The sequence below is a fragment of the Ixodes scapularis genome, unplaced genomic scaffold, assembly GCF_016920785.2.
Source record: "Ixodes scapularis isolate PalLabHiFi unplaced genomic scaffold, ASM1692078v2 PGA_scaffold3__209_contigs__length_174095766, whole genome shotgun sequence".
In the NCBI taxonomy this organism is placed as follows: domain Eukaryota; kingdom Metazoa; phylum Arthropoda; class Arachnida; order Ixodida; family Ixodidae; genus Ixodes; species Ixodes scapularis.
In genome coordinates, this window is record NW_024609868.1 from 46738546 (window position 1) to 46764580 (window position 26035).

The following is a 26035-nucleotide window of genomic DNA, read 5'->3' on the forward strand; positions in this document are numbered from 1 at the left end:
CCCTAAGATATTTTAACAAATATTCCGGGTTAAAAGTATTTAAGAAGACTAAAGGATTCGAAGCCAATGTTGGCCAAAGCAGGTGTGCTCGTGTAACTCTCAAAACTCGCGTCACCCTAGCGTCACTCACTGGTTCAAACGAACGCGCTCCCAGGTGGGATCTCAGCAGCACTCAGCAGAAAGAGGAAAGAGATAGCAGACGCGCTCGAATCATCCGTGGGTAGGGATGCGGCGTTGCCTTTCTTGAATATTTACGTCAAAACTAGGCCCCCAGGACACAGCTGATCGCGTCGATCAGCCCACGCCCAGACTGACCATGTCGGACAAAACGGCCCTGCGATCACCGAACTTTCTGCTGAAATCCTTCTTCGCTGGAGGTAAGCGCGCTGTTGTAGTGAGCTCGCACGCTAAAGTAGGTTGACACGGCGTAACATTCTCGCCCAATTCGCCGCAAGTTCACGGCCGCGCTGAAGAAAAAAGAGATGCTGACCCGAATCGGTCACTCGGCATTCCACTGTCTTCTTCCGAGGTCAAGGCTCGCGGGCATCCCTCGGGCTTTCCGTGCGGGTAAAAGCCATCGGCAACCAAATTCTGCATGCGCCACACCTGTATACGGTGCCAATGAAAGTAGCTAGCTAGGCGCGAAACAAAACAAAGTGTCAACCGTAGAAAAGCAGGACATCTCTGTTACTGAAATAAGAGTTAACGGGCAGGCGATGCTTTATTATTTTTAAAAATCCCGGAAACACAGGAAACAAAAACGGACAGGACAGCAAGAGTATCAAACACAGCTGTGTTCGAGACATTGTTCTGTAATAATTTCTGTTTCGTGTCTCTCGCGATTTTTTTTTTTTTCCTTGCAATTATTTTTTATATTAGTGCGAAATGTTTTCTATGGTACTGTTTCAAAAGCATCTGAGGCAAGCGCGGGTTTGGAGTTGAATATACCGGGTGTTTTTGCGAAGACTTTCAAAAATCCTAAAAATTAGGGCGATTGAAAAAAAAAAAAAAAAAAAAAAAAAAACTCTCTTCGGGAACAAACTACCAGCCACGGCGGACGTCAGGAATTGCCAAAAACCTACTAATTGGCCAGATAATTAATTAGTGGAAATAGACATATGATTCCAATTAGAAAGTTGTTGAGTGTTATCGAAAACCACTAAATCAGTCATTTTCTGAAAGACTTTGAGCGCGTGAGACGAGTAGTAGCGCACTAAAGTTACCACTCGTGGAGCAGGTACAAGGCTAGCGTTTGCGGTAAGGAGCCCGCGCGATTTTTCCGCCTCTTATCTAGCCCCAGCCTTGTACCTGCTCCACGAGTGGTAATTTTAGTGCGCTACTACTCTTCTCAAGCGCTTAAAGTCTTTCTGAAAATGATTGATTTAGTGGTTTTCGATAACGCTCAGCAACTTTCTAATTGGAATCATATGTCTATTTCCACTAATTAAAAAGTTAATTAACAAGTTTTAATTATCTGGCTAATTAGTAGGTTTTTGGCAATTCCTGACGTCCGCCGTGGCTGGTAGTAATTGTTACCGAAAAGAGTTTCTTCTTTTTTCAATCGCCCTAATTTTTAGGATTTTTGAAAGTCTTCGCAAAAACACCCGGTATATAAACCTGCGCCGTTTTACATCGACTGCACGTCTGTACGCTCCGTAAGCTAATTCCTGCTCACCGCTAGCTCGGTTCGATCGCAGTTATATCTCGTTGTTTGTTATCCGAAAAACCGCGCCAATCACGTTCGATCGGTTTGGACGTGTTAGCAGAGTTGTGTGTTACAAATATTTCCTCGTACAGCATCGCTGCAAATAATTCTGACCAACCATGCGGGTTTTCCGCCATTTTCCCATTGTTTCTTTTGTGTGTGTGTGTGCAGTTTTGGAAACGTTGACTCTTGCGTAGGAAGACACATCGGTATGAAATATACGTTCATCGGAATTCCCATCAACATACTTGTGTGCCCTTCAGTGTGACAGGTCGCTCTGTCTTTCCATAGCTAGCTGATAACGGCGAACGATGTGCACGTGCTGCATAAATGAATAAATAAAAAAAAAAAAAAAAAAAAAGAAAATGGGGGAGGGTGGGGGGCCCCATGAGCTGATGGGCTGTAAACATGACTACTGCAATTGATGGCTAAAGAGTGTCATTTGAATTGCACAATTGCAACACAGAGAAATTGATGGAACCCAGTTTACACAAAAGTTGAAAGCCACAGCTAACGAGTTTTATTCTAACTCCTCATAACCACCCACAAATAAATATACTTTGTCATATTTAATTTGTACTATTGAGGTGGATTAAGCAAGCATGTGGACATCCTTGGGGCGTCACACACTAAACTGGTTTCAGAGCTCTTATTTTTTATACTTTCTGCTGCTTTAGAGGACTTTGCAAGAGTTTCAGATAATTGGCTAACCAATTTGCATTTTTTTTTTTTTTTTTTTGTACAGGTGTTGCTGGCATGTGTGCAAAGACGACGGTAGCTCCCCTGGACAGGATTAAAATACTGCTGCAGGCACACAGCTGCCACTACAAGCACTACGGTACTACAAGGCTGACCCATTTTAAACTTGCTAGTAGTAGTAAAATTGACCGAATGAGTGTTGCATGGGTGCTGCAGCGATTTCGTTTCTTTGTGCTTAGAATCTAAAAGTATGCCGTTCTGAATCCTCCTTCACGTTTAGTTTAAAGAACATAAGATATCAAATCAAGAAGTACCACCTCAAAGTAGACTTCATGTGTGCGTAGGCCCACACTAGCCTCCTTTTTGTATTGCGAGAGCCATTAATGGCGAAAATGCTGTGATAACAGTGACAGCCTCTGTTAGCACCTTATATGTGTAATCTTTTCCATGTGCCCTTTGTCTATCTTAACACTGTCTTACCTTTTTATATAAAAAAAAAAAAAGGTAAAACAGACAGGGCATATTAGTAGATACCTGGGCATTTCATGTAGGATCTTGGCACTTTGCTAAATTTAGAGGGCAAATGCACACATGTAGTCTGCAGTAGATTGTGGAGTGCCTAAACTGTTGCCGCAGTTCACTTGCAGAACTTGCAATTAATTTTTTTTTCTCCTTTAATAGCCATTTTTGTTTAACTACCAGTCACTTGTCCACAATATTCTCAGTCAGTGTTAGAAAATACCTCCTCAAAGTTTTCTTTGTGCCAATTTGCATGGGTTGGCAGATCTTAGAACCTTGTTAAAGTTAGCTTCCAAGCTGTTCAGCTCACAAGGCCTGCAGGGTGCTGTTGTCATGACATATATAGTTCAAAGCCTGACCTGCAGTTTTTTCCAACACTTCTTGGATTATTTCATCTTTTGAAGTTTGTGCACAAGGGGCTTGCTCTGGGAGGCCCATTCACACAATGACGACCGAATGTGACAAGACCGGGTTTTAAGCCTCTTGCGTTGTCTTACGACCAGATATGCAGCTATGAAGCTGGTCGGGTGAGCCATCGTGAAAGGCTTAAAAAACAGTTTTTAGCCTCTCCCGTCCCAAGAAGTCACAAGTGTGTGAATGGGCCTTATATCTTGTTTACTAACTTTCAGCAAAAATGAAAGGTTTTCAACAAAGCCAAACATTCTGCAGACTGACCTTCAAGTTTGTTTACTGTACCTTGCTGCTTTTGTGGCCATTGTTGGTTATTCCATCCCCTGAAGTTTGTGCAGCAGGGACTTGCTCCCTATATCGTTCAAGAACATTATGCAGAAATTAAAGATTTTCAGCAAAGCTGAAGATTTTGCAGGTCAGCCTCTTAAGTTCCCCTTTATCAACCGTACTTGTCGCAGTGGGGATTCTCCCACCACGCCGTTTTTAGCGCGACATACTGGCCTCTCTTTCCCCAGGAGTCTTCTCGGGGCTCAAAGGCATAGTGCAGAAGGAGCAGTTCTTGGGGCTGTACAAAGGCAACGGAGCCCAGATGGTCCGCATCTTCCCCTACGCCGCCGTCCAGTTCCTCTCCTTCGAAGCCTACAAACGGGTGAGACGCTCGCTTCGCCAAGCCCACGAGTTTAGCGTGCAGCATGGAACCCGCATGTATACTTTGTTCAGCCGCAAGTCGGAGCACAGTTGAAGCTCGAGAGCATCCAAGAGTGCACACACATACTAAACGCGTTGCGGCCCATTCACTGCACTTGATTGGCTTTAGTGGATGGTAGCAGACGGGCAGGAGGACTACCGACACCATGGTGTTGTGCTTTTGGAGCTGGTTCATTGGCTCCATCAGCCTGCAGTGACTTCAATATAGAACAAAGTGAAGTCACATTCCTGTTAGGGCAAGAACCAGCTGGGTTTTCTGCCCTGCCATAAAAATAAAATGTTGTTCCTCTTTTTATACTACTTAGATGGTGCAGTTCAACAATTAAAGTTATTAATGTAACTGAATTAGTTTGTAATTATAATTCATTACCTACGAAAAAACTGGTCTTTTTTGGCATTATTAAGTGAAAAAATGAGACGTTTGCAATTCTCTGTAATGCCGAATTAGAGCGCAGCTCTTGAGGAGGAGGAGGAGAGGAGGGCATGCCCCTCCATAGCCTCCTCTCCTGCCCCCCTCCCATTTAGTGGGAAATCTCCTTCTGAATTTAGCAGGGAAAAATTCCCACTAAATTGGGCAGGAAAATTTCCCTGCTAAGTTTGGCAGGAATATTTCCCCGCTAAATTAAGTGAAAATACTTCCTTGTTAAATTTAGCAGGAAATTTTGCGCTATATTTAGCAGGAAAATTTCCCTCCAAATTTAGGCACAGTGTTACGTCACATGTGAAGTCAATTTGTGAAACATCCCATAACACAACGTGCGGTTACGGCGACGGCGCTCAAGCCAGGAACGGGCGCCTAAGAGCTGCGCTCTAAAAGTTTGTGTGACAATTAGAACTGCTTTTGTAACAATTTTGTGATGCTGAAGCTCATTCCTTAGTTAGTGAAAACATAGGAAGCACAGCGTCAAGGTGGGTAGATCGGTTAGTCGATACATTTTCGATTTTGTTAAAGCGTCACAGCACGCAGAAAGGAAACAGACTGAGTGCTCTGCACTACTTGCTTTTATGCCAGGGAAGGATGGCAGTCTTTTTTTTTTTTTTTTTTTCAAAAAGTCCTGGCGATATAGCCAAATGATAAAATGACCTATTTCTATGATGCTTCAAACTCAACACCCATCAGTCAGTAAAAAAAACATAGGATGTGACGAGCCTAATGCTGCATAATAAATTTTGATGTGTCAAGGAACAAACAAATTCTACCTTTCATTGCAAAAGAAGTCTTTTCTAACAAGTGCCGTTTACCTTGAGCAGCGAAAGTAACTGTAATTTAATTCCTCTTGTGCTGTCCTAACGGTAAACGCAATTCTTTGAGGGCAATTCCCACGTGCATGTCAGTCATCATGACACTTCACAAATGACTACTAAAGAGTAACGGAAATAAAAGTGTTCTTACGGAAACCTAAACACAAGGAGGCAGCTTTGGTCGCCTGTTGTGCCGTAATGCGCTTTCTTGTACTTCCCCGCAGGTAATCCGAAACTCCTTTGGAAACACGTCGCACGCGAGCAAGTTTGTGGCCGGATCCTGTGCAGGTGGGGTGCTTGTGCCATTACTGCCATTGAAGCAGGGTGATGCACGAGATGCCATTGTTTCAAGGCAGAAATTAATAACACTATTCTAGAAAGGCACTGCAGAATAGTTAAGGGCAATGCAACTGAACATATAAATAACTTAAAGTGTCTAGTGTTACTGGTAGGTTTTTTCCCGGGTTATTATCACCTAGCGAGATGTAACCTGAATAAAATGAATGCTATCTCAGGAATAATTTGTAATGGGAGCCTGGTGTGATGCACTTCCCTGCCAGTATCAGCATTGCATTCAATGTGAGATACAGCTTTATTGCGATTCCAAGCAAGGCGGGTTAACACTTCGGTTTGCTCCTTGCAAAGCTAATTACTTTTTTGGAATTTGCTTAATCTTTTTAAAATGCATTGAACGACCACGCTTCATTCATTAGGTTTCCATTAAAAATTAGAAAGGGCGCTTTCAAACTTGGGACATGCACTGACCTACCAAGGACGTGCGACATTTTATCCAGGATATGCTGCATGTCCAAAATCAAGACACTCCCCACTAAGGTTCAAAGCACAGAGAGAAGATACAGTACCGTGTCCAAACAGCCACTAGCATTTGTTTCACTTGCAGCTTAAATGCACAAACATCAAGCAGGAAAAAGCTAATGACAAAGTGGAACAGCCTTGGAAGAATAGAAATATGTATGATTGCTAAAAGCAGTTACCTCCAGCCTCTTGTTCCACAAGAACAATCATGTAATAAGGCCTGCTATGCAATGAGGCAACCAACAATGTGTTGCATGACACAGAAGGAAGTCAAGGGGATGATGGATGTACGATGCTATGTATATAATTCTTGCATCGTGCGATGCAAGCATGACAACTCTCGCTCACTAATCAATCGACGACCTACGACATTATGCTCCTTTAATTTACCTGCGCCTCCTGCACCGGTGCAGAAAAGTGTAGGGAAGTGTACTTCCGGTATGTGTATTGAGATACCACCGGAAGTACACTGCCCTACACTTTTCTGCACTGGTGCAGGTAAATCGAACAAGCCTATTATGTCGGACAGGCCCAGCGTGTGCCTTTGAAAGGCAATAGGAAACACAATATCGGATATCACCCGTCAGGCACATAGCCAGGATTTTGTTTCGAAGGGGGGGGGGGGGCACCTAGGACAAAATGCTGTATGAGGGGGAGGGGGGAGAGGACCCATGCAGAATGGAAGAAAGGGGGGGGGGGGCATGGGCCTCCCCCCTGGCTACGTGCCTGTCACCCGTGAAATAATAGAATTTCATGTATGTTAGCAACAGTACTGACCTTAGTAACGGTTTAGCAAGTGCTCGTGTTGAACAATAGCAGATTTTGTATCATGTGTGGCTTGTACATGCTTAGAAAGCTTTCTTTTTTGCTTCATAGTTGTCACTGCAAGGCACCATTATCTGTGTACCATATTTTTTATACACGTTTAACAGTTCAAATTTAAAAAATTTTATAAAATGCAAAAATAATTTTTTTTTTAGTTCAAATTTGTTTTTGCGAAAATATGGTACAATGTTGCAAGCACAATTAACGGCGTTTCCATTTTCCAATTGCAGGGGTCACGGCAGCTGTCACCACCTATCCTTTAGACATGGTCAGGGCCAGGCTGGCGTTTCAAGTGAATGGCCAGCACGTCTATTCTGGGATCGTCCACACCGTGACCTCCATCGTCAGGACGGTACGATCTCGCCGCCAGTGTGGATTTTACTAGCGTGGATTCGCAGCACGTCCGCCGGCGTGGCCCCTCGTGACAATTGCCGGGTCGCCCGTTTCTTTTCAGGAAGGGGGCGTGAGGGCTCTGTACAAGGGCCTCGCACCCACGGTGCTCGGAATGGTGCCTTATGCCGGTGAGGCTCAGATATTGTAACCTCCAGTCACAGGCGATCTCCGTATGACTAGACATAAGCTTTTGCAGTATACACGCAGTGTCGACGAGAAATGGTTGCTTTTAACTACGTCAGAATTATTTTGAGCACATAGTGAAAAGAAAAAAATGACATATTAAATTTGTGCGGATCGGAGGCAGAGCGGATCGCTGTTGCACTCTCATTGTAAGCGGTTACACACGGTTGTAATGCAGTACATCATACTTGAAAGCAAATGTGTATACCAGCCTTAACGCCTATTCATATTGTTTGCATCATCCTCGTTGAGGGGTTAGATCAAAGTCCACTAGGGAGCAGTCTGTAACTTCCTCAGGGGAAAGTAATGCACTGCTGTCGCTTTAGAAGTAATCGATAGCGAAGTGAGCGAGCGCATTGGTGGGGGACATGTGTGTGTCCTCGTGTGCAGGGCTGTCCTTTTACGTCTTTGAGCGCCTCAAGGCCCTCTGCCTGGAGACGTTCCCCACCAGCTGTGGCCGCCCCTACCCCGGCAACACCGGGAACATTGTGCTCATTGTGCCCGCCAAGCTGCTCTGTGGCGGCCTGGCCGGAGCCATCGCCCAGACAGTTTCGTGAGTTGCCTTCTCGATGGGATTTGTCTTTTCTTGTCTCGAGCTGTTTTGAGAGGCCGGCCGAGTTGGGGGAAAAGCTGATGGGATCCGTTTAAAAGCTTGCAATTTTTTATTAATACCGAATTAAACCTAAAGTCTGCTAGAGCTGCGAATAGTGCCACCATTCAATCGGTTGGATGGTCAGAGGCATGCGTGATAAAAACACTTGCTTTAACACCAGCTGTACCTGTTGGAGGATATAGCGCAGGGGTGGCCAGGCTGACCCAACCTAAGAGCCGCAAAACGAAACCACAAAACTTCCAAGAGCCGCATGGAAGAAGAAAGGCAGAAAAGGGGGGGGGGGGAGGGGGGGGCAAACCGGCTCGCGAGCCACATCTTGGCCACCCCTGATATAGCGCAACGTAGAGCTAGTTCACATATTGTTTTTTTTTTTTTAGGTGAGTCGATGTGAGAACCATTGTTTTTTTACATTCACTTTTACATAAATTCTTAATTTTTCATTCACTTCAGAGGTTCTATACTACACACTCACCTGTATTCACCAGGCGCAACTAGCGCCGTTTTAAGGTTAGTAGCACCACTAAGTAGTCGCGAGTGAAAAACTAGAAATCCGCGACTAAAAAGCGATTATGTTCTGCGATATTCACGAGCGTGAAGCGAGCAGGTGACTATTTAGTCAGAACTAACAGGCGGAAGTGACGTAAAAAAATTCGTCACGCATATGCATACTGAAACGCCGCTGCGTAAATGGGTATTTTATCGTATAAAAACTAAACTTTGAATGTTTATCACGGAAGCCGCATTGCCAGCGCCATAAACAAATAAGGAAGCGCCCGTAAATGTGTTTTTTTCTCGTTGTCCAGCGCCCTGCTGAGATCTATTTAGCGGTATCTCTGACCGCTGAACATGGCTATTTACACATTATTTGCTCCTCCAATTTTTTTCTAGATGTGTACGGCAGCATTCAGAGACAGTAAGTGCTTCGTTAGCACTGGCATTCAGCGGTGATATGAGTTGGCCGTGGCGCTGAGCTGCTATTCACCAGCTAAACTGGCCCTACCCAAATGACTAAGATTTGTTAGTCGACTTCTTAGTCGCGCAGGGCGACTAGGCCCTAAACACGACCGGTGAATACCAAGCGCTCACTTAGCGGCGACTATCGCTTGCCACGTGATCATTTTAGTCGATGACGTCTCTAATCAGTGGTTAAACAGGCGCTAATCGCGCCTGGTGAATACGGGTGAATGGGACCAAGCAGAACCAAGGGACCGAGGCAATGTCTTCTGCCATGATTGGTAGGCGTCGCACCACTGACAGATCGCAGCAGACAGAATTGTTTTGGTGCCTTGGTCCCACCATTTAGCATAGGGCACCTGTTGCCGCTCCAGTATACTCCTAATACATAGCTCTCTGCCATCTACTAACCTCCAAGATGCTGCCACATCCTATGCTTTCGACAATAATGCATCAATCCATTATGGATCTTTTTCGTGAGTGTTTGGGAAATCAGGAAGCACTTTCGGTGCTTTTCTAAAAAGACATTTATTACACTTGTACCATTCTTTCCAATAAATCCAGAACAAAATTACGGCGTACCATATTTACTCGAGCAATAGCCGCACTATTTATGAACAGGGCCCTTGTGTCTACTTCCCGCAAAGCATATATACGGCCAATCATCGCGTTGCGCCTAAATAACATAGCGAATAACTAGATAGAGAACATGAGTCTCCATACAAATGCAATCTTCACAGATGGTATCTTCGCACGAAGGCGTTATCTTTGTCCTGTAAACGGCTGGAATCACGCTGTCGATCGCGGTGATTGGAAATCCGCGTGCTTCACGGAAAAGTAAATACGGTATTACTATTACAATTGAAACTGAGGACTAAGCTTGAGCTATGGTGTTACTGAATGCCAGTAACACCATATAAGTACCACGGCCGCACCTGCCACCGCTATGCGTTAGCAGTGGCAACGTTGGGAAAGGCCCATTGCAATATATCTATACATCTAGGGTGCCAGAGTAAAAGAATGGGAGTCTTTCAACTTCCTCTCCAATACAAGCCAACATTTGACTCATGGACGTCTATTTTACACGTGAACTTACGTGCCACATACATCCCGAATGGGAGCCGGAATGATTCGTCGCTTGAAGAGCAGCCGAGGGTCGCACCTCCAAAACGCCGTTCAGACAAGTGCCGTTACTCAAGGTTGTTTTGACTGCAGTTACCCACTGGACGTGGCCAGGAGAAATATGCAGCTCAGCATGATGTATCCAGAGATGAACAAGTTCAGGTGGGACAATTTACCTATCTCTGTATCTAATAAACTCGGATGTGCAAAGAATGTGTTGCAAATGAGCTGGGCGCACACCATCGCGTCACATGACACCCTGCAACTCGACACCAAGGTGTCTCGACTTGCCAGCATCTCCTAAGGCCACGATGTCACACAACACCCCACCGTCATAGGCCCTGTCGGGCTCTGTTGCTTATTCTCTTTTTCTTGCAGGTGGTGACAGTGCGCAAATAGCCTTCAATACTCAACCACTTCCGGTCCTGAATGCAACGGCGGCGGGTTTTGTTGTATTTGCGAAATCAAATATACGTGCCATCTTCTGGAAATGGCCACTTATAGCACTGTCAGACTTAATCCATTCTTACGATAAAGGATGACGAGTCAAATATTAGGAAATATACTTGAACCGGAAGTGAGTGAGTTATTTGGCCGCCGAGTTTGTTGCCAAACAGAAAAGGCTGAATATGACATCGACCTGCACGGGTCCAGCGTAACGAGTCGCTTTTCTCGCTGAACCCATTCCCGGTTCACGCACTTGCAACTGCTTACGACCAAATGCCTTGGAACTTCTTCGGATCTCTCGCAACAGGACAATGCACTGTTGCCGCCTATTGAATAGCCAAGGAGCACTCTGCATTTCCATAATATTACTTTTTTTTTTTCGTGCATCGTTCTTTCTCCCTTGGCTCGAAAAGCTCTTGGCAATGTTATAGGCTACCGTTTCTCATAGGCAGCACGCACATTTGATCCCGCAAAACCTTTCCCCTAGTGAAATGCAGTTCCAGCGTCGCCTCATAAATGGCATCAGTGTTTTTAAGATTGCGGGAACTCGGCCGTAAGCAAACCCAAATGCGCGAACAGGCCTTGCCACATTCCGCGTTGAAACGACGACCGTAACCGTGGCTCACTTGTACCCTTCCACCCCGCGTCGCCAGCAAGGGACTGCTGAGCACGCTGGCCCTGACGTTCCGCGAGCACGGAGTGTCCAAGGGCCTGTACCGGGGCATGACCGTCAACTACGTCCGGGCCATCCCCATGGTGGCCGTCTCCTTCTCCACCTACGAAGTCATGAAGCAGCTCCTTGGTCTGGACACCGGCCTCGACTCCTGAGGGCCCGGCAGTCCTACAAGTCCCACTCCTCTCGGCGCAACGTTCCCGCAGTCTGAGGGCGCCGTTACCTCGGCTGGCGGACTTGCCGCTTTTCTTTTTCTCTTAGTAATTTTTTTTGCATTTTTAATGTTGGGCCGGTTTGTTGCACCTTGTCCATCCTTGACTGCCAGAAATGGAGGACCCCCTAACTGCCGACACGACGAGAATGGCGGGGCATCTTTTTCCGAGGCTTCCGGAATGCACTCCTGTGCATGCACACTTGGGACTCTCAGGATTCCGAAGTATTATCGAAGCTAGGAAGCTCTTGCTGGAATAGGAAGCTCTTGCTGGAAGCGCGACAACTGAAGGCTCTTTTTGCTGTCTTCATCCCGTCGGCGACTACGGCTGCGTTTCAGAAAAGGGATGTCTTCCCTCAACGACCGTCTTTTCACATTCGAGATTTTAGGAGGCCGTCCCCGTCACCTCGAACGTCGGCCACATTGTTAGGGCAGTGGCAACTCCGGCAGCCGTACAAAAAGCTCTTAACAGATCTGTTTCTCTGGAGTTCCTCCCCATTTTCACATTCTTTCCTTTCCTTTTGTTGCATTTTTATGTGTATTGCCTTATTTTGGTTGAAAGCAGAGAGCAAGAATGCATTAATGTTAATCAGTGGTGTTGAATATACTGCAGTAGGCAGTTTTCAAAGTTTGTTCCCAGAAACAAACTTCGAGAACGGCGAGAGTTGAAAGCCTGCGAGCATTATTTTAACATCACACGGAATGTTTTTCGACGCCTTCTTATCTATGCCTCTTGAATTTGTTGCTTTATAATGCATTGTGATCTTTTGCATAAATTCTCATCTGTCGCGAGCACTCGTGCTTTGCGTTGGAATGTTTTTACCTGCACAAAAAATGACAAAATATTTGAGACTGAATTGGGCTTTCGAGACAATGTCGGCTACCTTCACACTCTGATAATGAATACTTGCATGTACTAATGTCTTAATTATTGGAGGAACAATTATGTTCTGTCCACTGTTTGTTTCACAAGCTCCAAATCTATGTACTTCTGCATTTTTTGCGGGGGGAAGTCATCTATGTACCTGGAAACTTTTATAACTGTACTCGGGAGAGTGCATTATGCCGCACTAGGACAAACGTTTCTGTTGTATAGCATTTTTTTTCAGGAAAGACCAGTTGGCGTAATAATGTAATACTTTTTTTATTGTTCACTCAGGCATACTTGTGTTAAATACTAAGCTGACTTGCTTCTGTAAAAAAAGCAATGCTGTACAGACTAATATATATATATGTTTGAGCTTGTACAAGGTTTAGGATGTACAGTGCATTATAAACATCCAAATAACCATTGAAAGTTGCATAAAATAAAAACGGTGAGTGTTCATCACCAAGCAAGTGCACACTTAGATATAAATTACTAACTCGTTTACCAGATAAAATGAACTGTTATTTATATTGGGCGTTTTGCCCGGTATAAAGAGCAGCACTATCCGTTTTGTACAATAACCAGAGCATTTAGGAACAGAGATGCAATAAATATTTTTTGGAGAACACTCGTGACCTGCTGTTGAACCCTGCCTTTTTCCAGCCAAAGCTAATAAACACAAAAAAGCGCCGTGTTGCCAAGTCTTTGAGATCGAGCGACAACAGTGATATTCAAAGTCAATGGCTAGGTCATTTCTGAAGTATCTTTGGCTTGTCCTACCAAGCTGCTCAATTTGGGCCTCAGCTCTTGGCTTCTAAGAATGCGTGGCAGGACCATCCCACTTGAGGTCTTTAGATAAATATGAGATAAACCTTAACAATATTTGACAAAAACGGCTTGCAGGACGTGCCTGACCATCCACTGAAGAAACCTTAATCTTTTACAAACTTCACATCCCAAGTTTCTAGGGCAGCTTCCTCACATGAAAGGCACTTTCTTTGGGCTATGCTGTTTTTGGAGCCAAACCCCCTGCCTCCTCCTTGTAACGTCATGTGCAAAACAAGCTGTTTAAGCCAGGTGACTGCAAGTTTTAAAAAAGGCGACAAGAAGACTAGGTAACTTTTCTGGAGGTGGGAGTGGTGATGGTAAGAAATGTTGGCGTCTCCAGACTAACGGGGTTCCAGCAAAAGAATCGTTCAAGAGTCTCGGAGCTTTTAGCAGCAAGCTGAGACATTTTCAAGGACCCAACTACCACAGCACTTCCTCTTTTTTAAAGGATACTATAGCACATGACAATGACGAGGACATCTTCCCGAAGTGGCGTTTAAGTGCAAACTTTAAAATACCTCCTGTAGTTTCTTTTACTATTCTCACTAATGCTTAGCAGTTTCTGTGTTCCATATTTTCCTGATGCTCCAACATCACAGTAGTACAGGCAACACGACTCGCTACCTCGCCGTGTTTTCAGCACGCGTCCACCAAAATGTCAAACTGTCGACCGCGGCTCCAAGTTTCGTTCCTTCGTTCCTCGTCAACAAAACGCCTTATTGAATCAAATTCGAAAATTTTGAGAAAGTCCGAGAACCTGTGGAAACCCCGATAAAGATAGGAAAACGCAAAGTTTTGGAGAAATTGGCAAAGGAGAAAACCGTAAAAAAAAAAAAAAAAGAACCGTTAACAGGCCCATATAAATATTGCACAAACACACACACCCTGCCTCACCGGTCGGGCAGCTCGGAAGCCCGCAAGACGGGGCACCGAGGACGGCCTTCTTTGGCACCGACCCATTGACGGATCATCCAGTTCTCGGAAGTGCCACGGCCAGAGATTGGTCACTGGGGGACGCCCACCGAGACCTGCCAGACCCGTACCAGGCCGTCCGTGTAGCCCGCAAACAGCGTCTGCCCATCTGCCGACCAGGCCAATGAGATGCACTGGGGCAGTTCGGCCCTGGCGCTGGTTGTCAGCACCTCGGGACGCAGCTCGTCCACCTGGCTGTTGTCCTCCAGATTCTGTGGGGAAGCAGAAGGGGAACGCTAAGCAGCAGCATGGGAGGGGGAGGACAAGGATCACTGAACGTCCCCAGAATACCGAAACTCTCAGGCTCAATGGCGTCAAGGTGGCGGCTCAATCTTTTTTTTTTTCTTACTGTGGTCAACGCGAGCATTTAGAAAGCATGTTTCTGCGTAAAAACAAACGAAAAAAGCTCTTTTTGTAAGAACTTTTATTGGAGATTATTAGTACAGAATGACAGGAGCGTGACGTTTTCATAAAATTCGAATTTACAAGGTTTTGCGGTACAATTACTATTGTCTTTATACCACCATGTCTCACTGGTAATTTCAGGTAGCGTGTCCCTATCTAGGCACGGCCTAACTTCGGTGGCAATTCGCAGTGCGTCCGCTTGGAAGATGGGAGTTGGCATACCTGAGACCCCTTCCCCCGTATGTTTCGGTGCCAAAATGGCCGATCAAAGCCAAAATACAACAGTCGCAGCAGACCCTATCGGATGCGATACTCTGGAAACATTCAGTGACTCTAGAGGGGACAAGAGTGAGAGAGAGAAAAAGAGAAGGAACTACTACGTGACAAGATAAATCAATAATACATCTCTCCTGTCGAGCATTTGGCCGAATGGCTCTCTACTCCACTTTGGGGTAAAGAGCCACCTAGCTCTTTGCTTTGGTTTGAAGCCCACGCTGAAATCGCCAATGTGCTTGAGCACATGGTCACAAAACCTTGTCCGACGCATTTAAAAACGTTCGCAGAACAACTACCTTTGGCATAACAATGCACAAAGGTCCGAGCCCTTGACGGTTGCGTGCACATTACCGTGCTGCCCTTTCTTTCTTCGCTACGAAATGGAACCTTTTGATCACACCTCCTAATTTTGCCGATGCACCATCTATTCTTAAGGGCGGACTGCTGCTCAAAGAGAACAGCCCCGACCTTATATTTACTTTCTTGGCCTGCACACAAGGCCAGGGTGTCTACCAAATTGTTTTTTTCAAATTCCCTGACTTTTCCAGGTTTTCCCAGACTATCTTAATTAAATTCCCTGACCCACACCCAGAAACAACTACTGACACCAAAACGCAATATATTATAGATAGACACTATTCACAATGTAAAATATTTTATTTAAGTTAAATAAAGCAACTGTCTTCACTCTTGAAGATGTTTGGAATACAGCATTGACCAGGGCTTACTGTTTCAGGGAGTTAATTTCTTCTTCAAAACGAGAAGCCTGCAATTGCGCTTCGTTTAGGACCCTTTGCTTCTTTTGCTGAAGCTCCTTGACTAGAGTGGCCACTCTCTTCTTCCTTTCGGCTTCTGATGCATCCAATCTTTCTTGCCTCTTTTCTTTGTAGCTCCTCCTTCCACTGGGCATTGGCACCACAAACCATTTGCAGCATCCTGTTTGTAAGATCAACCTTGGCCACCCCTCCCATTCTGACACTCCATCATAGACCACTCTTTGGGCTATCAGTGACTCTTCCTTGAGGTTTTCGACAAGGCACCCCTTGTTCACAGAAACCCCGTTCCACAGCTGCGTTGCCATGAGACAATCAGGGTATTAGCTTGACAAACGAAAATAGCTCTTGGTGGTCCCGTGAACACAACTCAAACCAGAGGGCGTCCAGCCTCTCCTCTTTCCTGTCAAAGTCCTTCAATGCCGCCTGTACAGAGCTGGGTGAGCATGTATCTACATAGGAACGGTGGGTCCGCTCTGCTTCCAAGCCAGTCATGCACTGGCGCTCCGTTAGCACCTCCATTGCAATGCACAGTTGTTTCTCACCGACCTCCGGGGACAACGCACTAACCGGATCCAGGGATGGGCAAAATACATGCAAATATGCATCAAAATACAACTACAAAATACTTCGTCAAAAATGTATTTAATTACAAATCTAATTACATTTCCAAAAAAGTATTTAAATACAAGATACAAATACAACCAAATGTATTTGGTCTCCTCCAAATACTTTTCCAAATACATTCCTCAAAATCTGCGTCAGCGACTTCAGGGCACCTGCAACGGGTTTCTGGGTATCTCATCATAATTTTGCATTGCACACTCAGGAGTTAGTGTGCGAGGCTCTAGTAACGTAATAGAAATATAATCACAAAAAAAAAATGTAATCAGCTTGGACGTAATAGGTGAAAAAGGTACAGAGCCTCAAGCAGCTTTTTTTTTTTGTCGATTACATTTTGGTATAGACCAACAAAGAACCGAGACGACCAAGACGCGCAGCACTAGCTAGAGAATTGTTTATTGTTGCAACTCGCACCAGTTACAAAAATCTGGACGACCCGCGCATTTAGAATGTTCCAGGCGGAAATATGGAGGGAAATCAGGCTGGAAAGCTCACAAGTTGTCACAGGCACTTATTTAGCCAGCCTGCCTGTGAACGTCGATTTCATCACTATTCTTGCCCTGGACTAGCACCGTAATCGCAAAGTCACTAAACGCTTGTGCTTGATTGAGAGACACGGCATTCGGTGCAGGACATAGTTTTCTTCCTGCTCTGGACAGTGACAATAAATTTGAGGGATGTATTTTCGCCCACAAAATTGTATTTAATTACGATTGTATTTGAAATACCCACGTTTTAGTATTTAAATACACCTATTTAGTATTTAAATACACCAGCCACCTTACTGAGCAGAACTTCAACGGAAACAGAGCACTTCCCGTGAAGTGGATGTAGTCTGACCGACGTGCCGGCACACACTTGAACAGGTTATAGCTCCCACGAAGAAACACTACCAGATCCCAGTGCGTCGCAGCGTGACCTGCCTTGAATGCACCGCTGACGACGTGGGGTCCACAGCTTCCAATGTCCAGGATCTGGTGATTGGTGTCGGAGGCTCTAAGTTCTTCTTTGAGGGACCTCAGAAACTTCAAATTTACATTGGGTCCATCCATTGACACTTGTAGTATCTTTGTCTGCTTAATGACTTCTGTGCCTTTCCTGAAAGCAGATGCGAGCTCTTCTGCGCAGATGTGCCCCAGGAAACACGAAGTTAGGTAGCGTGTTTTTACAGTGGCGTCAGTTTGGTCCCAGTACCTGACCAGTACATCCATTTGTTCTCTCTGGGTTACTTTGTTCAGTGACTCATCAAAAGCAACCACCAGATGTGGCACGCTAAAGAGGCTTGCTAGCAACTTCTCTCGAAAGTATGGACCGATACCATGACATATGGTTAAAGCCCCTCACTTTATGCGGTGGAAAATTTGAAATACTGCAAATCCAGATAGAGGAATCTGCAAAATTCTGCTGTAACATTGAACAGACATAAGGTACATGTAACAGTTTATTTATTGAACGTTATTAAACACTTCGATGCTTGCTTGCATCAAAATAAAAGGAAGCTGTTGTGACTGAGCTTTAAATGATGCTTGGTACTCTCTTCACTGAGGGAGTGTCGCTTGTGAGACACAGTGTCACCGTATCGACTGAACGACCTTTCTGCATAAACTGAGTTGATTGGCATTGACAGGTATTTAAGGGCAATGGAAGAAAGTGTTGGAGTCAGGGGTTCCATCCCTGCCCAGAAAGCCCGAACATCAAAATCTTCACCTGGCTTTTCTTGTTTAGAAAGAAGTGGTGCTAAATCCCTGTCACTTGATTTGAGTTCTTGGGCGGACTTCAGGTACACTTGCCATTCAGCAGCTAGGGCTAGTGAGTCCTCGCCAAGTCTAGGCACACTTGCAAACTCTGATCTCTTCTCCGAGAGACACCCGATTTGCAGAGGATCCAAGCACCTCACACTCTTGAAGAACTTCCAAGTGTCAGACTTCTCCAAATATACTAAAGCTTTGCTAGCCGCTTTACTCATTGCAGCCTTCATTTTGTTTGCAATCTGATGGGCCTCGTCGTATGCAATGTTTTCTTTCTTCAGCTGTGTTTCAAAATCTTCCTGCGCAGCTGCTTCCAAATACCCCCAGAGTATAAAAAAAGCATTGTACGCTTTGTGGCAGGCTACACGCTGACCCTCTGCTGCTTTCAGCAGGCTTGCAACTTTTTTGCCAAATACTGCAATGCATCGCATGCTGTACTTAAGCTCGGTCGAGTGTTCATTCAAAAGTTCCAGAAGAGAATCAACACACGCTGCGTCTCCATACTTTTCATAGACTTGCCTTAGCAAAGAAGGATAGTGCTCAAAGTAAGCAGAATGCTGCTCAACAACTTCAATCCATGAATTCCACCTACTTTTGACAGGTGCTGGAGGTGTTTTGGCACACTCAACCTCACACTTCTCTAGGTCAGCTTTGTAGAAAGCTCTCTTCCTACTCAACAGACGAGAGGCCTTCTTCATACAGGCGACAAATTTGTCCACCAAAGGAAAAGATGCCTGCAATGTGCTGCCGACAATGTTTACTGTATGGGCTACACACGTAATGTGAACAGCACGCTCGCAAAGTGGCTATATGCACTCCTTAAAGGACTTCACCATATAAGCAGCGTTATCGCTTACAAAGCCCGTCACAATCTTGAATTCAATTCCGTACTTCGTCAGTGTCTTCGTTACAATGCGGCCTATCACGGACGAGTTCCCTTCATCCACGAATTTAACATCCACCAGCACTGGTTGTAGCGAAGCACTCACACTTCTGGCTGACTGGACGAACAGCACGTTCACAACCGATTTTGATCGGTCATCGGTGGTTTCATCATTAACTACCGACACCGTGGTACCTTCAAACATAGCTTTCAACGCTGTCTCATGCTTCTCCAACAATTCTGGAAGTCGTCAGCGGAGCGCATCAGATCCAGGCACCAACCCGCCGTTCCGAACGTGTGTCTGTAGAAACGTTCTCAGTTTTGGATTGTCCACCTTCTCTAGGGGAATATTCGCAGATATCAATGCATCCAGGAATTTGAGCACAATGTCGTGCCTAGCCTCGCCAGCGGTCATTGCCGATTCCAGCGTCTGCAGTCGACTTTTCTTTCTCGGCGTTCCTAAACCCCCAGCGACGTCTTCAGATGGTTCTTTGCCACTTTCTCGCTTGGAAGAGTCTCTTGTTTCGTCCTTCTTACGATGACGGTTGCTCTGGATGTGCTCGTCAATAGTTGACTTGCGACGATTGTCAACCGCTCTCGCGCAAGCTCGGCAAAAAAGGACTCCTCCATCTTCGTAAAAGCTAGCGTGCTTGTATTCTCGAGCACATTCTTTGGCTGTCTTTTTGCTTAAATGAGATCCTAAGGGAGCCATGTCGATCACGAACTCGGAAACAAAGCAAAAACGGAAAAAAATGGCGCACTTTCTGTTGCGTCCCGTTGCGCAAACGTTGGATGGATTGATGACTACGGCTACGGCTGAGCCCTTTGACTCGGTTGGCGGCTGCGCCACCTAGGCATTTTTCTTTTAAGGTTAGAATATTCGAATATAAAATTAAATTTCTTCGACAGTAAAGGCGACGAGAAAATATAAATTGTTTTGTCATTAACTAATAAGAAGATACTACTTTCCCGTCACGTTTTGCCACCTTTCACCAAAACTTTCTTTTTGAAAACGTGTAGCACCATCTTTTGGAAGAAACAGCCCCCAAAAATCCGTTTTTTTAATTTTCTTTTTGGATTTCCGCGAAAAAACGTTAATTCCATGATTTTTCACGGAATCGCAGAAAGCTAGGGCCTCTACATATGGTGTATCCCACTTTGTCTTTTCCAAGCTGCATTTTTCTGGCGGTCTCACACGTGGGGAACATCAACGGAAACAGCGAGGCAGACGCTGCCGCTGAACGGAAAGATCCATGAGTTATTATAGTGTTCAAGCACCACACAATCTCGGCCTTTGTGACTTCATCCTTCAATAAAAATCCACTCACCGACGTCTTCACAGACGGACTAAGAGCTTCCGTGGCGGTGGATAGACGCATTGCCGGAGCGCTACAAGCACTAGTGCTACCTCCGGACAAAACGCCTGTTGCTGTCGCGGAAGGCAAGTCCACAGTTGACGCAGTCTTGAAAAATGATACGACTGGGGTCCGGGAAACGCTTTGCAGAGATTTCATAGCAGCTTGATGTTTCTTACCCTCAAAATGACTCGTAATCGCACGTTTCCCCATGTTGCTCAGGGAGAACTTCTTGCAGCACATTGCGCAGCGGGCACTATTTGGATCGTTTGGAACTGGCTGAATCCAACTCGCATTCGTGGAAATGTCCAGGTTTGTCCAGCCGAGGTTGAAGGAGCACTTCTTCGACTGCGACATAGTCACTTTCACATGTCTCCACTTCAGGAAAATAACACAGTAGAACGCCAAACCCAAAGCCACAAACGCCAGTGGCAGAGCTCGCAGAGTGCAGGCGTTCAGTTGCGTTTACGGGGACCGAAAACATATCTGACAAACGAATGGATCGCTAGGCGCGCGCCATATACGGCTCTGGCACGCGCCTCTCAGAAGGTAGATGAAACGACGGCTGTTCTCTTCTGAACGAGTGGTGACTCGCGCCACCTAGTATCGGCTAGAGTAACTGTTTCTTCTGCGTCACAATAACGCCAGAGCGTACTAGAGCAACACCACCCGACAGTCCCGACTAGAGTCACGAACTAAGCAAAATAGCCGCTGCCACTCCGCTTCACTAGTAACTCTTTAGCCCACAGCGCTTTAGGCGTCATACTTGTGTTGCTACTCTAAAGTGTAGCTTATTTAGTGGCTCTAGAGTGTACTAGAAGAACGATGAACTGCTATGCCCTGCACGTGCTCTTGTGTGAAACGCAGCGCGTGGAAAGTTGGCGTGGCGGCGCTGCGCCTAGGGTGCCTTCATAAGTCGCACCTGGTTCGCGGTAGAGTGCCTTCATGTTCGCTTTCGCTGCGTTAGCGGCATCCTCCAGCGTTCGCATTGCGGCTGGCTCACAGCGCGTCCAGCTGCGTGTACCGGCGTTCACCAGCGTTTGCAATAGCCGCACTCCACGTTGCCGCATCGCGTCCCAAGCTAGCTCGATCGCAGCGCCGCCACGCCAACTTTCGACATTCAGCACTTCAACCAGACCCGGCGGCTCGTCTCATTCAGATGTTTCTAGCCGACTGTAACAAAGTGCAAATCACGCGCAGATGTCGCGCCGCCGCACTTAACTGCGCTCGTGGCTACGCCTGCCCGTGCCTGCCGCTTCTAGCATGAGTGGGCGAACGTGAGATAAATTCCCTGACCTTTTTTGGAAATTTCCCTGACAATTCCGTGACTTTTCTAGGTGTCTTAAAATTCCCTGACAATACCCGGTTTTCCCGGTCAGTAGACACCCTGAAGGCTCACCCATATCTTGATGGCAGACCCGGTGGCCACGCAGAGCCAGTAGCGGTTGGGGCTGTAGCACAGGGCATTGATGATGTCCTGGTTGTCGCGGGTGCACTTGAGCTCGCTCTTCTCCAGGTCCCACAGGTTGGCCTTGCAGTCCTGTGAGAGAAGTGCATGGCCCCTGGCACAAGGGACCCAGAGAGGCCGGCGACCAAAGTGGTCGCAAAGGGAATGAGCAGCCCTCAGCATTGCAGGACACAGAGGCCGGTCGACATAGTAAATTCCGATGCAATGAGTCATCATCGGGCATCTCGGTAGAAGCCGAATTGGGAAGTAACTAGGATGAGCTCCTGACACCTAGTGTTCTAAATACTGTAAATTACTTCATTTTCTTGAGGAACCAATTTTTAGAAATTTTGCATTTTGAAAAATATTGCAAAAAGAATGTCACGAGAATATATCGCACGATGGTAATGATTTCACAGCATGCAACTCCCATAGCATGCAACTCCATGCAAAATATTTTGGAAAACCGCACTTTGCAAAGGTTATGATATATTGACCATGTGAAAGTAAAGAGTAAAGTGTATGCATTTTACTGCCAATTTCGCCGAAAATAAGGCAACCTACGACAAAAATCGAAATCAAGCGTGGCTGCATCTGCCCGGTCCGCGGGTTGAATGATCAACTTTCAGGCGTTTGGTAATAAGTTTGCAAGATAAATTATGATAAGCGGTTTCTAGTTTATTTCACTGCATACTACTGCTATCGGTGTTGACTTGGCAATCGTTTGCCGACCAAGTGGGGAGTAATGGAGTCGAAGAGCCGCTAGATCACACAATCGATGATGACCCGGCTTTCTGCTGCTAGATACAGTGAAACCCATTTAGAACGAACCCACGTACAGCAAATTATTGACGATATCGAACTCACGAAAAATTTAAATAAAAATGCATGTAAAAAGTGTGTTTTATAACGAACAGCATATTGGTTATATCAAACTTTTCACCCCCGGGAAGGCTCCCAAAAACGCGAAAACAATCGTTTTCTAGCCTGTCCCGCCTCCCAAAAAAGAAGTAGGAAAGAACGAAAATTCCAAAAGCTCAAGTTGCGAACAAAATTGAGCGACGAGAAGTAACTCAGAAAGGGAAAAAGCTAAAAAAAAAAAAAGAATACACGCTGCACGCACGCACAGAAAGAAAAAACGCTTTCCATCCCAAAGCGTTTGACCACAAAGAGAAGCGACTCAAAACAAAAGATAAGACTTAAAAAAAAAAAAAAAAACTGCGCGGCATGCAAAAAAAAAAAAAAAAACTTTTTAGCACATTGTTACAAGGCGGAATGAAGAGATGAGAAAGAAAGAGTAGCTCTCGCTTTACAACAAACTCATCGAGAAAGTTCGTTGTAAATGTTTTTTTTCTTTTTTTTTTTGCTATATCGAACTACTTGCTATATTGAACTGATCGTAGCGCTTCCTGCTGTTCGTTATAAACGGGTTTGACTGTAGCACCGGAGGTCTTCAGAGCCACGTGCTCGCCTGGGCCTTTTCACATCGTCCGCGACTGTACCATCAGCAAGATGCACTTTTTGTCCGTAAGAGTTTCTTCAATCAAAACAAATATCCAGTTCAGTGACCACAAATAATGCAATGCCACAATAATGTGAATAACCACCTATTATACTTGGGTTTGTACCACTAAACCTCAATTATAAACACAGGTATGTTATCAGGCTTAATAATTTAAAAATTTGCCCAAGTGCTGCTTTATTCATAAATTCACTAAAACAAAATTTGGTGAAAGAAAGCAACCTGGTCCGTAGACCCCTTTAATTATTGGGAATGATTATGGTACTCACACAATACATTTCGGCAGACTGTTTTATGATTAGCAAAATGTGCAAATATTAAATCGCTCCAACACACCACCTCATTTCTGATACTCTCAATACTGATAGAAACAGTGCATTCAGGTTAGTTTGGAGAATATCATAAAGAGAAATCCGTAAACAAAGAAAAACAGGCTTGATCATGCTGACAAATACCAAGGAACACAGAATGTGTCCAACACAAACCACTCCGGTCTGGTGCAAATTTTTTTTTTTTTTTTTTATAATACACATTTTTTTAAGTGTTCTTATTTTATTACTTCATGTTTATTAACTTTATTTTATTGATTTATTTTTCTTTTGATGTTTACGTAATTTTTTATTAATGTATTTTCTTCGTTGATAATTTTTTTTTTTTTAATTTTCATTTATCTTTAATATTTTCACCCAAAACCTGCTGCTCTCACCAGCACATTTGCATTTAAATGAAAATAATTTTATCCTTTTAGACTAGTTGTGCTAAGACCTCATTGGCTACGATATCCTACTGCCACCACAGCAACCCAGGTTCGATCCCTGCCGGGGCTCAAACTTTATTTATTAACTTTATGCAAAGTCTGAACGGCAAACGAGAAAACTGTCGTGAACGAGTGACATGCTGGGAGCATGTCACTCGTTCACGACAATTTTCTTGTGGGATACACCCCATAAAACACATCTTTTGTTGATAATATCTGATTGTCCAGTTGCATTGCTGCCTGTGTCGCGGGGCAGATCTCGAGCACAAGAAACGCTAGTCTAACAGCTATGCCAAAGCCGCAGGCGCGCCAAGTGATCGAGTGGTATTTGCTGTACGGTGATCAAACATAGGTACGCATGCACAAAGCTCTACCCATAGTCACTCGCAACGTTTTAGTTTAGATTACTTCGACGCTATCATACATCGTAGCCGATAATGAAAGTATGAGGGAAGACAAAGCAGTTGCACAAAGTGGCACCGGCATCCCTAGGAGGCGTCCGGAGTTTCGGTCAAGGGTCGTAAAGCGTCGAGCCACGTGCTCGGTGCGGTACGGCTCGTCAGTCCACTATGATGAAGGTGCACCGATCGTCGCTCGCAAGGAGGTCCCTTCCACGCGAGGGGGCAAACGGGATGCACGCACCTTACCACCTGAGGCGCACAGGGTCCCGTCCGGGGACACAGTGACGGCGTTGAGGTATCCCCCATGTCCGTACTCGGCCCGCATCTTGCAGTTGGTGAGGTTCCACACCTTTACCTTGCTGTCCCAGCCACAGGACACCACCGTGGGGTCCCCGTGGTTCGGGGAGAAGCGCACGCATGACACCCAGTCCTCGTGCTGGTCCTCCTGAGCAATGCACCCTCCCGTGAGGACTTCTCCCGAAGGCACGACGTATTCGCATGACAAAGTTTTTCTCCGAGGAAAAGATTAAACGCCACTGAGTTTTAAAGAGCATGTTCGCTAATCCATCGAGCCCGCGGAGAGCAGCGGAGGATCTTCAACAGGCTTGCAGAATATTTGTTGATCGGTCGGAGAGACCGGTGCCCTCCTTTTGGCAGTGATGCGATCGATGCGCCAATTGTGCTAAACTGTGCCAAGGGGCTAACCCTGCTACATTTTGCCAAAATATAGGTAACCTGCGCCAAGCCTGCGCCACAGATCCAATTTCGGTCACATTTCAAAACTGAAACTAAACCGAGTACCGTAATTGAGCACGCGTGAGCTAGGTGGTGCAAGCTGCCACCCGACACAAAGTACCCCCCCTGCATGGTTTTCCCGCCGTCTCGCGTTTCGCACTCTTGTCGTCTTGTAAGTCTTATCTCGCATCTTTTTAAAAAAATTTTTAAAGATAGATGCCGGTGTGTGCGGACGCTCCGACGCTAGCATGCCAAGTACCAGCCATGCCGTCATACTGTGAAATGAAACCACGTTTTCGCGCGGCTGGAGTTTCTTTGTGAGCTGAAGCGCTTCCTCCTGAAAGAACAACCGTGGGAAAGCTATATTTGGTCCCTGCCTGCCAATCACAGTGGTCGTGCGATGTTGGGTGTTACCGTCCCCACGTCGCTGCAGATATGGCGCTCTCTAAACTGAAACGTAAGTACCGCCGCATGTTCATCAACATTCCTGTTCACTTAAATAAATGCTACTACAAAAATCCCTCTCTAACTCAAAGACTGCTGTGCCGAAGAACTGATTACCTAGGTTTCCTCAGTGGGCTTTCTTTTGAGAGGGCCCCTGGTAGGTGAAAAATCTGCTGCGAAAGAAAGTTGAAGAGAGGTGAGCTAAAGCAAAGAGGGCAATGTCTGCATGGTGAACCCACACAGCACACTTGTTTGTCTTGAGCTCAGTCGTTGCACAAAGTGCTCCAAGAACTTTTTGACCCTCGCTCGTGTCCTGCATCAATGCACTCAGGTTCTTTTTTTTTATGTGCTTAGCTTGTACCTAGCTTGCCAGCTTGGCAAGCATGTGCCGCTGAAGTTTTTTTGTCGTATGCTGGACAGTTACATTTTGCATGCAATTTTGGGAACCAGTTGGAGACGGAGCAGAGTGGCATGGT

At 45.5% G+C, this 26035-nt stretch overlaps 2 protein-coding genes and 1 pseudogene across 3 annotated transcripts in view; 1 reads left to right on the forward strand and 2 right to left on the reverse strand.

The window, feature by feature from the left end:
• Nucleotides 1-180: 180 nt before the first annotated feature.
• On the forward strand, nt 181-14075 carry LOC8034440 (graves disease carrier protein). 2 transcript variants are annotated; one of them, XM_029972914.4, is made up of 9 exons: nt 181-377; nt 2451-2543; nt 3850-3983; nt 5509-5572; nt 7156-7277; nt 7380-7446; nt 7892-8054; nt 10284-10352; nt 11291-14075. In XM_029972914.4, exons 1-9 carry the CDS (start codon nt 317-319, stop codon nt 11463-11465), a joined length of 948 nt encoding a protein of 315 aa, XP_029828774.2. In that variant the 5' UTR covers nt 181-316; the 3' UTR covers nt 11466-14075. The 2 variants fall into 2 exon arrangements, with proteins under 2 accessions (XP_029828774.2, XP_029828775.1); XM_029972915.4 differs by lacking the exon at nt 181-377 and adding an exon at nt 1785-1914 and having other exon boundaries at nt 11291-13024.
• LOC8041651 (receptor of activated protein C kinase 1) overlaps nt 12647-26035 on the reverse strand; it is a 19052-nt gene continuing 5663 nt past the window's right edge. Inside the window, exons 4-6 of the mRNA XM_029990469.4 lie at nt 24622-24825; nt 21653-21793; nt 12647-14401 (exon numbers count right to left, since the gene is read on the reverse strand). Coding sequence (XP_029846329.1) covers nt 14222-14401; nt 21653-21793; nt 24622-24825 — 525 coding nt within the window. The 3' untranslated portion in view covers nt 12647-14221. The remainder of the gene's footprint in view (nt 14402-21652; nt 21794-24621; nt 24826-26035) is intronic.
• LOC121046739 lies at nt 17707-19650 on the reverse strand (annotated as a pseudogene).

Coding starts and splice junctions, on each gene's coding strand:
- LOC8034440 (XM_029972914.4), top strand. CDS start 317: ATGTCGGACAAAACGGCCCTGCGATCACCGAACTTTCTGCTGAAATCC. Junction 378..2,450: donor GAAATCCTTCTTCGCTGGAG/GTAAGCGCGCTG, acceptor TTTTTTGTACAG/GTGTTGCTGGCATGTGTGCA. Junction 7,447..7,891: donor CGGAATGGTGCCTTATGCCG/GTGAGGCTCAGA, acceptor CCTCGTGTGCAG/GGCTGTCCTTTTACGTCTTT.